Source organism: Pygoscelis adeliae, unplaced genomic scaffold (assembly GCF_000699105.1).
Source record: "Pygoscelis adeliae isolate BGI_AS28 unplaced genomic scaffold, ASM69910v1 Scaffold466, whole genome shotgun sequence".
Taxonomy (NCBI): domain Eukaryota; kingdom Metazoa; phylum Chordata; class Aves; order Sphenisciformes; family Spheniscidae; genus Pygoscelis; species Pygoscelis adeliae.
In genome coordinates, this window is record NW_008825005.1 from 238,771 (window position 1) to 254,485 (window position 15,715).

Consider the following 15,715-nt stretch of genomic DNA (forward strand, 5'->3'; position numbering starts at 1 on the left):
ATTTAAGTTCTCTCAGCTATTCATACATGACTCCAATATTATTGTAGAGTACTTCTGCTCTTTTCAACAGAAGACAAAATGCCATGTGGATCACCTTCTTCTATTCCGAATGTTATTCTTCATCAGGAAGACCAGATGCAGTTTTCGCATGGCGATGAAGTAATTTGTGGATGTAAACAAGGCTCTGGCAATTCTGAGGAAATGAAAATAAAATGTCTTAATGGGGAATGGAAGCCTTTACCTCTTTGTGCTGGTAATCTATTTCCATAATATTTCAGATATGAGTGCAACATAATTCTATTCAAAATTTCAAGGACTTCAGCAATCAATATGTAGCCAGAGATACTATAGTTTCATGCATCTCAACTAAGGTTTTTTTTATTTACTCCTCTTTTAAACGTGAACATATCCTTCATCCTGGAAAGACTCTGCACTTACAACTTTGTAAGCACTCTGAGTAGGTTTGGGGAAGGAAACGGACACTTGCACAGTGGGTAAAATCAAGTTTGGCGGTACATCTTTGGTGCACGGTGGCTTTTACCCATTTTCCAGCATTCCTCCCTGATAACGACCCTTCAGAAGCCTTGGGACATACCTGTGATAAAGTAGCGTGCCTGTTGCATTAGTTACTTGTCGTTTTATGTCTCTGTATACTACTTTGCTTTTTTAAAATCCTACTGGGAATTAAAAATAATATTAGTAGCCACAATGTGCTAGGCTTATCCCGTCCTCACCATTTTTATGTGGATTAGTCCTTTTCATTTCTCATCAGTAGTTTTGTCTTTTTGCTCATCTTCCCATTTAGTTTTGCGGTGCATAAATTGAATGAAAGTAATGTCTTTTAAAAAGATAGAAAACAAAGCCTTTTCCTAAGAAAAAGAAAAAAATTACATTGAAGTCAGTAATTTAAGAAAAAAGCGATACTGGACAAGAAGGAGTCTTGTCTGGGATAAATTACTCCAGCACTTCACTTACCTTTAACAGAATACAGTTTATGATATAGCCAATTCTTGGTTCCCCCTTTCTTCAGAAGTGATTTTATATTTAACACTGATTTGAGTACACTGTACCTTTATTTACAATTATGTTGAGGATTGAATCTGGCACAGAACACAGTCTGCTTATCTTTCACAAGTAGCTCGTGTTCTGACTCTCAGAATCACCAGTCAAGGACACAAGACCTGGGTATGACTTAGATATACTTCCACAGGAGATTGATACCCGATAGATGTTCGGTGTGGAGTAGTACTTCATTATGCTCCTGTTTCTACAAGCCAACGAAGGTTTCTCTTCTTGCTCATCTTACCGCCTTTTCATAGTTTTAGGGAAGGAAAAAAGGCTTAGTTTTTACGTTATTTACTGCACTCAGCAAAAGGGATCCTGTCACCATAAAAAATAATTGCTTTGTGAGTGGGAACAGCCTCTGCTTTAGATAGCAGGAACAGAAAATCATTCTGTTTCTGTAATCTAGGACTCTTAGGATGGGAACAGCCTCTGCTTTAGATAGCAGGAACAAAAAATCATTCTGTTTCTGTAATCTAGGACTCTTAGGAGTTGCTTCAAACTACAGTAAATAAACAAACACTTTCACATGGACATGCATTAGGAAACTGATGACCTCATCATCGGTGAATGCGTATGTACATATTATCTGAACTAAATCTATTTTTTAGCTCTTTTTGTTGATTTTTTTCCAGATCCATCTCCTCAGTGTGTAATTCCAAGGGATGTTGAGCGTGTGCACAGCAGTCGTTTTTCCAAGGCAAAAAAGAGGACTGGGTTCCATGGAGTTATACATTATATATGTAAATCAGCTGACAAAAGTATTAAACAGGCAACTTGTGTGTCTGGAAAATGGTCACCAGAGATTGAATGTACAGGTATGTTTTTAGATTTCAATACAATTTCTTCTTTTTATGTAGGCACGATAAATGCTCATTATTAAAGCTTCTTAGCATTGCTGTGTCACTAGTCTGAAATAGAAATGCTTACATGCTTATATATATGCTTACTCGATTATATGCTAAAGGATAGTCATGAATAATTATGGGAATCATTTGAACAGTTAACTAGGTTGAGAGACGCACACTTTTAGTGAGGCAGACTTAATAATCTCTACTCTGGCAATTGGAACAGTTGTCACTGTCACTTCTGATGTGAGAAAAGATGCAACGATAAATTTAAGCTTGGGTCTTCAAAAGGGCTTTACCCTGGTGCAAATGAGAGCAGCACAGAGCTCGAGCTCCAGCCAAAGTTCCTTTATTTCCTGTAAACATTCAAAGCTTTTCTATTCCTGCTTTTTCTTTTTTTTTTTTCCTTCTATTTTTTTCCGATTGCTTCCTAGTGAAACAACAAGAAAAAAGCTGAGTTGGCCAACTCCAAAGCACAGACCTAGAGGAGACTGCCCTTTTCTAATACACACCAAAGGTCAGATGCCTGCAGGACTGCCTTTATGTATAGCAGAGCAGGACGTTGCCTGTAGAAGGCATGACTGTAAAACAATCATCACCTCCTTGCCTGCTTTGATTATGCCAGATTCATGGGAAATGATGCGTGGAGGTGGGAGAAGTACACAGAGTGGCAATCTCTCAAGGGAGCATTCCCTTTCAAAACCAAGTGTCCCTACCTTCCCAGTTTTCTGGAACCACTAGAAGCAACAAACCAAGCTCTTGAGGTCTCCTCCTTCCTAGATGTACCTCCTTCCCTCACTTTTCCTTCCTTTGGCAGGAGTAGCCCTTCATTCCTTGAGTGGCAAAATTGAAGTTTATTTCTTTGTTTCCTTTTGTGATTCTCATTTAGCTCTGTTATCAGCTAAGTCTGAAGAAGAAAGCAACAACAAAACAAAACCAGAACCCCAGAAGTTGGTCCAGTTTTCCTAAAGTAGTTCACCATAGAGAGAGGAATGGGAAGAGCACACAGGAGTGTGCAGCTGTGTGTAAGAGAGGGGAGGCTTTCAAGAGGCTTTTTACAAGAAGCTCCAGCTTAGATTAGTGTAGGCAACTGTGTCTGTCTTTTCTATGAGGTTGAAAGCTTATGAGCATCTGAAGGCAGCTCTGGTGTTTCTGAAGCCGAACAAAATGATCATGATATTAATTAAAGCTTGAGATAGCTACTGAAGAATTATTGCCAGTGTTTTCTTGGTTGTTAGTGTTGTAATCCGTGATGAACTGTTACATTTTCTGTTCTGTTCTGTTCTGTTCTGTTCTAACATGAGTATGTGTCCTTAGCTGAGGAGAGCACATGCCCACCTCCGCCTCAGGTGCCTGGTGCTCAACAGATAACAGTTGGAAGAAATTACAAGAATGGGAGTAAAATAGCTTTTTCGTGTCTGAAGGGTTTCCAGCTCATCGGTGTGAATGAAATAACATGTATGGATGGGAAATGGCAATCACCACCTCACTGTGTGGGTCAGTAGTGGGTTATTTTTTTCTATTTATTTTATTACGGATTTCTGTGTAATGCATTTGCAGTCATCATTAGCAGGAGGATGATATTGTTCATGTTAAGACTATCATGAACAGGTAACTGCGGAAAAACAAGTTGCTAAAAGAAGTGCAGTTAACCAACGGCTGGACAGTAAACCTTTTTGTTTACACAGACTTATCTAAGATGGCATATAAAACTTTCAGGTAGTCCCTCAAGAGCTGTGTGTTGATTTGTTTGTTTAGTATATTGCTGAACAGAGTACCAGTTTTGACTGGGGGCCTTTAACAGTGTCCCGGTGGAAAAAATCAGTATTATTTATTATTTAGTTGTAGTAGTAGCAATCTTCGGGGTTTTTTTTTTTCATTTTTATTCTTTCTTTATTTTTTCCTTTTCTTTTTGTGACTTCTTCCTGTAATAGGAGTATAAATGATATGGCATAACTCAGGCCGTCTGTTCTAAGAAATGCTGAGGAATCTGTGATCCCATTGTTACAATATTTCTGATGCAGGTGATATCTTGTAAGCAGAAGTTCATTAAGGGGTAGAATAAAGTGTTTTCAGAAATGAATAGGAAATAGATGAGCGCAGGACAAATGAGGTGCCAGCTGGTGACTGATGTGCACAACATGCCAACCATGTCTGTATTTTTAAGCTGCAAAATTCTGAGGCCACGTGGTTTCTCTTCTTTTGCGTTGTCCGTGAGTCTCCATTTCTGCTGATAAGTGGCAGACATGGTGTCGTGGTTTAACCCCAGTTGGCAACTGAGCACCACGCAGCCGCTCGCTCACCCCCCCACCAGTGGGATGGGGAAGAGAATTGGAAGGGTAAAAGTGAGAAAACTCGTGGGTTGAGATAAAAACAGTTTAATAGGTAGAGCAACAGTCACGCACGCAAGCAAAGCAAAACAAAGGAATTAATTCACTACTTCCCATCGGCAGGCAGATGTTCAGCTGTCTCCAGGAAAGCAGGGCTCCCTCACGCATTCTGTTTCTGTAATCTAGGACTCTTAGGATGGGAACAGCCTCTGCTTTAGATAGCAGGAACAGAAAATCATTCTGTTTCTGTAATCTAGGACTCTTAGGATGGGAACAGCCTCTGCTTTAGATAGCAGGAACAGAAAATCATTCTGTTTCTGTAATCTAGGACTCTTAGGATGGGAACAGCCTCTGCTTTAGATAGCAGGAACAGAAAATCATTCTGTTTCTGTAATCTAGGACTCTTAGGATGGGAACAGCCTCTGCTTTAGATAGCAGGAACAGAAAATCATTCTGTTTCTGTAATCTAGGACTCTTAGGATGGGAACAGCCTCTGCTTTAGATAGCAGGAACAGAAAATCATTCTGTTTCTGTAATCTAGGACTCTTAGGATGGGAACAGCCTCTGCTTTAGATAGCAGGAACAGAAAATCATTCTGTTTCTGTAATCTAGGACTCTTAGGATGGGAACAGCCTCTGCTTTAGATAGCAGGAACAGAAAATCATTCTGTTTCTGTAATCTAGGACTCTTAGGATGGGAACAGCCTCTGCTTTAGATAGCAGGAACAGAAAATCATTCTGTTTCTGTAATCTAGGACTCTTAGGATGGGAACAGCCTCTGCTTTAGATAGCAGGAACAGAAAATCATTCTGTTTCTGTAATCTAGGACTCTTAGGATGGGAACAGCCTCTGCTTTAGATAGCAGGAACAGAAAATCATTCTGTTTCTGTAATCTAGGACTCTTAGGATGGGAACAGCCTCTGCTTTAGATAGCAGGAACAGAAAATCATTCTGTTTCTGTAATCTAGGACTCTTAGGATGGGAACAGCCTCTGCTTTAGATAGCAGGAACAGAAAATCATTCTGTTTCTGTAATCTAGGACTCTTAGGATGGGAACAGCCTCTGCTTTAGATAGCAGGAACAGAAAATCATTCTGTTTCTGTAATCTAGGACTCTTAGGATGGGAACAGCCTCTGCTTTAGATAGCAGGAACAGAAAATCATTCTGTTTCTGTAATCTAGGACTCTTAGGATGGGAACAGCCTCTGCTTTAGATAGCAGGAACAGAAAATCATTCTGTTTCTGTAATCTAGGACTCTTAGGATGGGAACAGCCTCTGCTTTAGATAGCAGGAACAGAAAATCATTCTGTTTCTGTAATCTAGGACTCTTAGGATGGGAACAGCCTCTGCTTTAGATAGCAGGAACAGAAAATCATTCTGTTTCTGTAATCTAGGACTCTTAGGATGGGAACAGCCTCTGCTTTAGATAGCAGGAACAGAAAATCATTCTGTTTCTGTAATCTAGGACTCTTAGGATGGGAACAGCCTCTGCTTTAGATAGCAGGAACAGAAAATCATTCTGTTTCTGTAATCTAGGACTCTTAGGATGGGAACAGCCTCTGCTTTAGATAGCAGGAACAGAAAATCATTCTGTTTCTGTAATCTAGGACTCTTAGGATGGGAACAGCCTCTGCTTTAGATAGCAGGAACAGAAAATCATTCTGTTTCTGTAATCTAGGACTCTTAGGATGGGAACAGCCTCTGCTTTAGATAGCAGGAACAGAAAATCATTCTGTTTCTGTAATCTAGGACTCTTAGGATGGGAACAGCCTCTGCTTTAGATAGCAGGAACAGAAAATCATTCTGTTTCTGTAATCTAGGACTCTTAGGATGGGAACAGCCTCTGCTTTAGATAGCAGGAACAGAAAATCATTCTGTTTCTGTAATCTAGGACTCTTAGGATGGGAACAGCCTCTGCTTTAGATAGCAGGAACAGAAAATCATTCTGTTTCTGTAATCTAGGACTCTTAGGATGGGAACAGCCTCTGCTTTAGATAGCAGGAACAGAAAATCATTCTGTTTCTGTAATCTAGGACTCTTAGGATGGGAACAGCCTCTGCTTTAGATAGCAGGAACAGAAAATCATTCTGTTTCTGTAATCTAGGACTCTTAGGATGGGAACAGCCTCTGCTTTAGATAGCAGGAACAGAAAATCATTCTGTTTCTGTAATCTAGGACTCTTAGGATGGGAACAGCCTCTGCTTTAGATAGCAGGAACAGAAAATCATTCTGTTTCTGTAATCTAGGACTCTTAGGATGGGAACAGCCTCTGCTTTAGATAGCAGGAACAGAAAATCATTCTGTTTCTGTAATCTAGGACTCTTAGGATGGGAACAGCCTCTGCTTTAGATAGCAGGAACAGAAAATCATTCTGTTTCTGTAATCTAGGACTCTTAGGATGGGAACAGCCTCTGCTTTAGATAGCAGGAACAGAAAATCATTCTGTTTCTGTAATCTAGGACTCTTAGGATGGGAACAGCCTCTGCTTTAGATAGCAGGAACAGAAAATCATTCTGTTTCTGTAATCTAGGACTCTTAGGATGGGAACAGCCTCTGCTTTAGATAGCAGGAACAGAAAATCATTCTGTTTCTGTAATCTAGGACTCTTAGGATGGGAACAGCCTCTGCTTTAGATAGCAGGAACAGAAAATCATTCTGTTTCTGTAATCTAGGACTCTTAGGATGGGAACAGCCTCTGCTTTAGATAGCAGGAACAGAAAATCATTCTGTTTCTGTAATCTAGGACTCTTAGGATGGGAACAGCCTCTGCTTTAGATAGCAGGAACAGAAAATCATTCTGTTTCTGTAATCTAGGACTCTTAGGATGGGAACAGCCTCTGCTTTAGATAGCAGGAACAGAAAATCATTCTGTTTCTGTAATCTAGGACTCTTAGGATGGGAACAGCCTCTGCTTTAGATAGCAGGAACAGAAAATCATTCTGTTTCTGTAATCTAGGACTCTTAGGATGGGAACAGCCTCTGCTTTAGATAGCAGGAACAGAAAATCATTCTGTTTCTGTAATCTAGGACTCTTAGGATGGGAACAGCCTCTGCTTTAGATAGCAGGAACAGAAAATCATTCTGTTTCTGTAATCTAGGACTCTTAGGATGGGAACAGCCTCTGCTTTAGATAGCAGGAACAGAAAATCATTCTGTTTCTGTAATCTAGGACTCTTAGGATGGGAACAGCCTCTGCTTTAGATAGCAGGAACAGAAAATCATTCTGTTTCTGTAATCTAGGACTCTTAGGATGGGAACAGCCTCTGCTTTAGATAGCAGGAACAGAAAATCATTCTGTTTCTGTAATCTAGGACTCTTAGGATGGGAACAGCCTCTGCTTTAGATAGCAGGAACAGAAAATCATTCTGTTTCTGTAATCTAGGACTCTTAGGATGGGAACAGCCTCTGCTTTAGATAGCAGGAACAGAAAATCATTCTGTTTCTGTAATCTAGGACTCTTAGGATGGGAACAGCCTCTGCTTTAGATAGCAGGAACAGAAAATCATTCTGTTTCTGTAATCTAGGACTCTTAGGATGGGAACAGCCTCTGCTTTAGATAGCAGGAACAGAAAATCATTCTGTTTCTGTAATCTAGGACTCTTAGGATGGGAACAGCCTCTGCTTTAGATAGCAGGAACAGAAAATCATTCTGTTTCTGTAATCTAGGACTCTTAGGATGGGAACAGCCTCTGCTTTAGATAGCAGGAACAGAAAATCATTCTGTTTCTGTAATCTAGGACTCTTAGGATGGGAACAGCCTCTGCTTTAGATAGCAGGAACAGAAAATCATTCTGTTTCTGTAATCTAGGACTCTTAGGATGGGAACAGCCTCTGCTTTAGATAGCAGGAACAGAAAATCATTCTGTTTCTGTAATCTAGGACTCTTAGGATGGGAACAGCCTCTGCTTTAGATAGCAGGAACAGAAAATCATTCTGTTTCTGTAATCTAGGACTCTTAGGATGGGAACAGCCTCTGCTTTAGATAGCAGGAACAGAAAATCATTCTGTTTCTGTAATCTAGGACTCTTAGGATGGGAACAGCCTCTGCTTTAGATAGCAGGAACAGAAAATCATTCTGTTTCTGTAATCTAGGACTCTTAGGATGGGAACAGCCTCTGCTTTAGATAGCAGGAACAGAAAATCATTCTGTTTCTGTAATCTAGGACTCTTAGGATGGGAACAGCCTCTGCTTTAGATAGCAGGAACAGAAAATCATTCTGTTTCTGTAATCTAGGACTCTTAGGATGGGAACAGCCTCTGCTTTAGATAGCAGGAACAGAAAATCATTCTGTTTCTGTAATCTAGGACTCTTAGGATGGGAACAGCCTCTGCTTTAGATAGCAGGAACAGAAAATCATTCTGTTTCTGTAATCTAGGACTCTTAGGATGGGAACAGCCTCTGCTTTAGATAGCAGGAACAGAAAATCATTCTGTTTCTGTAATCTAGGACTCTTAGGATGGGAACAGCCTCTGCTTTAGATAGCAGGAACAGAAAATCATTCTGTTTCTGTAATCTAGGACTCTTAGGATGGGAACAGCCTCTGCTTTAGATAGCAGGAACAGAAAATCATTCTGTTTCTGTAATCTAGGACTCTTAGGATGGGAACAGCCTCTGCTTTAGATAGCAGGAACAGAAAATCATTCTGTTTCTGTAATCTAGGACTCTTAGGATGGGAACAGCCTCTGCTTTAGATAGCAGGAACAGAAAATCATTCTGTTTCTGTAATCTAGGACTCTTAGGATGGGAACAGCCTCTGCTTTAGATAGCAGGAACAGAAAATCATTCTGTTTCTGTAATCTAGGACTCTTAGGATGGGAACAGCCTCTGCTTTAGATAGCAGGAACAGAAAATCATTCTGTTTCTGTAATCTAGGACTCTTAGGATGGGAACAGCCTCTGCTTTAGATAGCAGGAACAGAAAATCATTCTGTTTCTGTAATCTAGGACTCTTAGGATGGGAACAGCCTCTGCTTTAGATAGCAGGAACAGAAAATCATTCTGTTTCTGTAATCTAGGACTCTTAGGATGGGAACAGCCTCTGCTTTAGATAGCAGGAACAGAAAATCATTCTGTTTCTGTAATCTAGGACTCTTAGGATGGGAACAGCCTCTGCTTTAGATAGCAGGAACAGAAAATCATTCTGTTTCTGTAATCTAGGACTCTTAGGATGGGAACAGCCTCTGCTTTAGATAGCAGGAACAGAAAATCATTCTGTTTCTGTAATCTAGGACTCTTAGGATGGGAACAGCCTCTGCTTTAGATAGCAGGAACAGAAAATCATTCTGTTTCTGTAATCTAGGACTCTTAGGATGGGAACAGCCTCTGCTTTAGATAGCAGGAACAGAAAATCATTCTGTTTCTGTAATCTAGGACTCTTAGGATGGGAACAGCCTCTGCTTTAGATAGCAGGAACAGAAAATCATTCTGTTTCTGTAATCTAGGACTCTTAGGATGGGAACAGCCTCTGCTTTAGATAGCAGGAACAGAAAATCATTCTGTTTCTGTAATCTAGGACTCTTAGGATGGGAACAGCCTCTGCTTTAGATAGCAGGAACAGAAAATCATTCTGTTTCTGTAATCTAGGACTCTTAGGATGGGAACAGCCTCTGCTTTAGATAGCAGGAACAAAAAATCATTCTGTTTCTGTAATCTAGGACTCTTAGGAGTTGCTTCAAACTACAGTAAATAAACAAACACTTTCACATGGACATGCATTAGGAAACTGATGACCTCATCATCGGTGAATGCGTATGTACATATTATCTGAACTAAATCTATTTTTTAGCTCTTTTTGTTGATTTTTTTCCAGATCCATCTCCTCAGTGTGTAATTCCAAGGGATGTTGAGCGTGTGCACAGCAGTCGTTTTTCCAAGGCAAAAAAGAGGACTGGGTTCCATGGAGTTATACATTATATATGTAAATCAGCTGACAAAAGTATTAAACAGGCAACTTGTGTGTCTGGAAAATGGTCACCAGAGATTGAATGTACAGGTATGTTTTTAGATTTCAATACAATTTCTTCTTTTTATGTAGGCACGATAAATGCTCATTATTAAAGCTTCTTAGCATTGCTGTGTCACTAGTCTGAAATAGAAATGCTTACATGCTTATATATATGCTTACTCGATTATATGCTAAAGGATAGTCATGAATAATTATGGGAATCATTTGAACAGTTAACTAGGTTGAGAGACGCACTATTTTAGTGAGGCAGACTTAATAATCTCTACTCTGGCAATTGGAACAGTTGTCACTGTCACTTCTGATGTGAGAAAAGATGCAACGATAAATTTAAGCTTGGGTCTTCAAAAGGGCTTTACCCTGGTGCAAATGAGAGCAGCACAGAGCTCGAGCTCCAGCCAAAGTTCCTTTATTTCCTGTAAACATTCAAAGCTTTTCTATTCCTGCTTTTTCTTTTTTTTTTTTCCTTCTATTTTTTTCCGATTGCTTCCTAGTGAAACAACAAGAAAAAAGCTGAGTTGGCCAACTCCAAAGCACAGACCTAGAGGAGACTGCCCTTTTCTAATACACACCAAAGGTCAGATGCCTGCAGGACTGCCTTTATGTATAGCAGAGCAGGACGTTGCCTGTAGAAGGCATGACTGTAAAACAATCATCACCTCCTTGCCTGCTTTGATTATGCCAGATTCATGGGAAATGATGCGTGGAGGTGGGAGAAGTACACAGAGTGGCAATCTCTCAAGGGAGCATTCCCTTTCAAAACCAAGTGTCCCTACCTTCCCAGTTTTCTGGAACCACTAGAAGCAACAAACCAAGCTCTTGAGGTCTCCTCCTTCCTAGATGTACCTCCTTCCCTCACTTTTCCTTCCTTTGGCAGGAGTAGCCCTTCATTCCTTGAGTGGCAAAATTGAAGTTTATTTCTTTGTTTCCTTTTGTGATTCTCATTTAGCTCTGTTATCAGCTAAGTCTGAAGAAGAAAGCAACAACAAAACAAAACCAGAACCCCAGAAGTTGGTCCAGTTTTCCTAAAGTAGTTCACCATAGAGAGAGGAATGGGAAGAGCACACAGGAGTGTGCAGCTGTGTGTAAGAGAGGGGAGGCTTTCAAGAGGCTTTTTACAAGAAGCTCCAGCTTAGATTAGTGTAGGCAACTGTGTCTGTCTTTTCTATGAGGTTGAAAGCTTATGAGCATCTGAAGGCAGCTCTGGTGTTTCTGAAGCCGAACAAAATGATCATGATATTAATTAAAGCTTGAGATAGCTACTGAAGAATTATTGCCAGTGTTTTCTTGGTTGTTAGTGTTGTAATCCGTGATGAACTGTTACATTTTCTGTTCTGTTCTGTTCTGTTCTGTTCTAACATGAGTATGTGTCCTTAGCTGAGGAGAGCACATGCCCACCTCCGCCTCAGGTGCCTGGTGCTCAACAGATAACAGTTGGAAGAAATTACAAGAATGGGAGTAAAATAGCTTTTTCGTGTCTGAAGGGTTTCCAGCTCATCGGTGTGAATGAAATAACATGTATGGATGGGAAATGGCAATCACCACCTCACTGTGTGGGTCAGTAGTGGGTTATTTTTTTCTATTTATTTTATTACGGATTTCTGTGTAATGCATTTGCAGTCATCATTAGCAGGAGGATGATATTGTTCATGTTAAGACTATCATGAACAGGTAACTGCGGAAAAACAAGTTGCTAAAAGAAGTGCAGTTAACCAACGGCTGGACAGTAAACCTTTTTGTTTACACAGACTTATCTAAGATGGCATATAAAACTTTCAGGTAGTCCCTCAAGAGCTGTGTGTTGATTTGTTTGTTTAGTATATTGCTGAACAGAGTACCAGTTTTGACTGGGGGCCTTTAACAGTGTCCCGGTGGAAAAAATCAGTATTATTTATTATTTAGTTGTAGTAGTAGCAATCTTCGGGGTTTTTTTTTTTCATTTTTATTCTTTCTTTATTTTTTCCTTTTCTTTTTGTGACTTCTTCCTGTAATAGGAGTATAAATGATATGGCATAACTCAGGCCGTCTGTTCTAAGAAATGCTGAGGAATCTGTGATCCCATTGTTACAATATTTCTGATGCAGGTGATATCTTGTAAGCAGAAGTTCATTAAGGGGTAGAATAAAGTGTTTTCAGAAATGAATAGGAAATAGATGAGCGCAGGACAAATGAGGTGCCAGCTGGTGACTGATGTGCACAACATGCCAACCATGTCTGTATTTTTAAGCTGCAAAATTCTGAGGCCACGTGGTTTCTCTTCTTTTGCGTTGTCCGTGAGTCTCCATTTCTGCTGATAAGTGGCAGACATGGTGTCGTGGTTTAACCCCAGTTGGCAACTGAGCACCACGCAGCCGCTCGCTCACCCCCCCACCAGTGGGATGGGGAACTAAAAATGCATATAAAATATAATTTAAGTCTACCCACTCTACAGTAGCATAGGAGAAGAAAGCATTGGGACAGCCCTGACTCAGGAGGGCTTCATAGAGATTTAATCCATTGTATGTATCAGGAAGTATATTATAATACTTTGTAAGTTCTGTTCCCTTTTTCATCATGTCAGCACAAAACCCCTCAGGGTATTGGTTCAACTTCATTAATGGTGGAAAAATTTAATAGCTAAAATTCTAGAAACCCACTTTCAGTATCCCAAAACAAGATAATGTCTCTTCTATTTCTCTGCCTATGAAATTTTCCCTGTTCTTGATACTAAGCTGTAACTGTATCTCCTTGGTATGAACTGGAAAATGGCTTTCGTTTGGTTCAAAGGCAAAGAGAGAAACCCCATGTAGGAGGGAAAGGAGAGACAAGTTTTGGTTTGTCCATCTTACATATTTTTCCCTTTCCCTTTAAACCCATTAATTTTATTTTCGAATTTTTTTTTTTTTTTTTTCCTTTTCGGTCTTAGATGGCATATGTCATCGGAATATTAATTGTCTTGCCTTATTTTTTATCTGTGTTTTCTGTATTTTATAGAAAGACCATGTTTGCCACCACAACCCGTAGAATGTGCTGATGTTCCCAGGCTGGAAAATCAAAACTTAAAAATTAGAAAAGAAGGGAAAACAATTTATCTGGCTGGTGCCAGGTTTAAGTATGTTTCTCGTTCTGGATACACGTTAGATGGACCATCGGAGATAACTTGTTCTCTGGGAAAGTGGACTTCATCTCCTACATGCTTGGGTAATATCAAAAGATACTTCTTCTGAAGCGCATTTAGCAATGAAATTGAAAGGATTCTAAACTGGAGGTTGAGTACTGAGAGCCAGTAACTCATATTTTGCTGTGGAATCTTATCACCCCTCATGGATGTCTTCAGAGCAATCCTGACTGGATGCAAGGCTGGCTTTTTGAATGCAGTTTAGTTTTTAAACATTCCTGTGTATTCTTGCAATCTTTGCTCAGTTCATATCTCTGCCAGGTGAGTCCTGGGCACATACTCATAATCCAAGGATCTGTTTTCTATGGAGTCCACTAGCGGCTAGGAGTTGCTTTGGTGCTTCAGTGATGGAAACCACTTTGGTGTAGTAAGGGACAGCAGCCTTTATTAAAATTTTCTGGCATGGTTAGAAACAGGATTGCAATATTGTCTATTTAGGGGAATGACTTATTTAATCTTCCACACGCTACCTTTTGTATAGAATCCACTGTCAGCGGATGACTGTGCTGACGTTAGAAAAAGTTCTCTAAAGCATCTGTTTGGTGGAAACAGTACACTCATTCGATGCGTATCCCATTAGCACAAGCATCAACTTTCTGTATCTTTTCAGAAATGCCATGTGGAAGTATTCCAAAAGTTGCCAATGCTCAAATTGAAGGCAGAAACAAGGAAATGTATGAGCCTGGTGAAACAATTCGCTACCAGTGTGATGCAGGGTTCCTGATTGTTGGTCCCCCCGAAATTATTTGCAGAGCAGGAAATTGGACAGCACCGCCCTTCTGTGAAGGTACAGGTTCTACTTCTAAGTAGTCTATGATCCTTCTTAGTCTTTCATGTTGTTAATTAAAATAATGTCAACTCAGGCATGCAGGTGAGTCAGGCCAATAGAGCCAACAGGTGACTTGCTTTGAATGGGCTGCTACACCACCTGTTTTTCTGGCTCCCGAGAAACAGCAAGCAGGGTAGATGAGCAAAGAAATAGATTCCCCTGTGGGCTGAAGCTTAGCTCACTGCCGAAATCAAGCAGGCAGAGGGTTCTGGGGAACGGATGCTGGCTGCAAAGAAGGAGATAACTGGTAGGGTAATGTATCTTATTGTCACATCACTAAGAATGTCAGTTTCTGAAAGTTGCCTTCAAATAGTAAAGAAATCGCTTCACTCTCCAGCCCTTTGGCACACAATGCTGTACAGCACCAGCCTGCACATTTGGCTGATCTCTGCAACTCCTTTTCTCTTTTTAGTCACTCTAGGCAAAAATAATGGTGTCTGGTGAAGCGTTGCAGAATAAAGACCGTGATATCTTCCTTTTCTACCTGTATAAAATGATCTGCATTACGCAAACCATTTTTGCTCATCAGGAACAATGGTGCTGCGGAATGCAATATCCTGTGATTGTCGTATTGCTGCACTACTGTTCTTAAATGTTCTTAATGTTCTTAAACCTCTCTTTTCAGATGTGAGCTGTGGAGCCGCACCTGAAATTCCTAATGCTTATATTACAAGCACTCGCCAGGAGAGGTATCTGCCTGGTGCCAGAGTGCAGTATGAATGTGAAAGCAATTTTCAAATGATGGGTGGAAATTATGTCACTTGTAGAAACAGAGAATGGTCACAAGCACCAATCTGCAGAGGTAGGAATCCGTGCTTTCATCTTGCCTGTTAGCATAGAGGGGACTGTTTGTTTACCTAAATACTCTAAAGACTCTTTATACTTCTGTTTTCATTATACTTGCTATTGCTTCCTTGCACAGCATTTTAACTTAGCTTGATGCTTCTAGAAATACTGTGGGTATTTTCATCAACAGCAAAAACGTCTTGAAGAAGCAGGGCCTAAAATGTGCTGCTCTGTCATTCTCCTGTCTGGTACTGGTATTTCCCCAGAGTCCACCGTTTCAGCAACCTTCAGGAGAAAGACATGTAAGGGCTCCTCTGTCCTGTTCAAACCTGTCAGGGAGTAGCTGAATGGAAGAAGCAGTAGGGGAGAGAAAGAGCTGTTCTTCTCCAGGGCTCCACCCTGACTGATGCAGATCCCAGCCCTGTGACAAGGAACTGTCAGGAGCTGTGCTCCTGTCCCCTGCCCAAGCCTGTGGCTGCAGGGGGAACAAGTGCTACTTGGCTTTCACACACCTCCACGGAGCTGACTGCACTTACCCATCCCCGAGCAGCACAGGCTGACAAGCTCCTCCAGCGCTGCCGGTCCTGCAGAGCCAGGAACAAGTGCTACTTGGCTTTCACACACCTCCACGGAGCTGACTGCACTTACCCATCCCCGAGCAGCACAGGCTGACAAGCTCCTCCAGCGCTGCCGGTCCTGCAGAGCTCTGCGATTCAGCAGGGCGCCAGCTTGGCTGCTAGCC

The 15,715-nt window shown here is 40.8% G+C and overlaps 1 protein-coding gene across 1 annotated transcript in view; it reads left to right on the plus strand.

Annotated features, from left to right (window-relative positions):
* CFH (complement factor H) overlaps nucleotides 1-15,715 on the plus strand; it is a gene marked incomplete at its 3' end in the record, with an annotated part of 39,366 nt that overhangs the window by 21,328 nt on the left and 2,323 nt on the right. Inside the window, exons 12-17 of the mRNA XM_009326186.1 lie at nucleotides 71-253; nucleotides 1,698-1,880; nucleotides 3,228-3,407; nucleotides 13,175-13,381; nucleotides 13,969-14,145; nucleotides 14,813-14,989. Of these exons, the coding sequence (XP_009324461.1) occupies nucleotides 71-253; nucleotides 1,698-1,880; nucleotides 3,228-3,407; nucleotides 13,175-13,381; nucleotides 13,969-14,145; nucleotides 14,813-14,989 (1,107 nt within the window). The remainder of the gene's footprint in view (nucleotides 1-70; nucleotides 254-1,697; nucleotides 1,881-3,227; nucleotides 3,408-13,174; nucleotides 13,382-13,968; nucleotides 14,146-14,812; nucleotides 14,990-15,715) is intronic.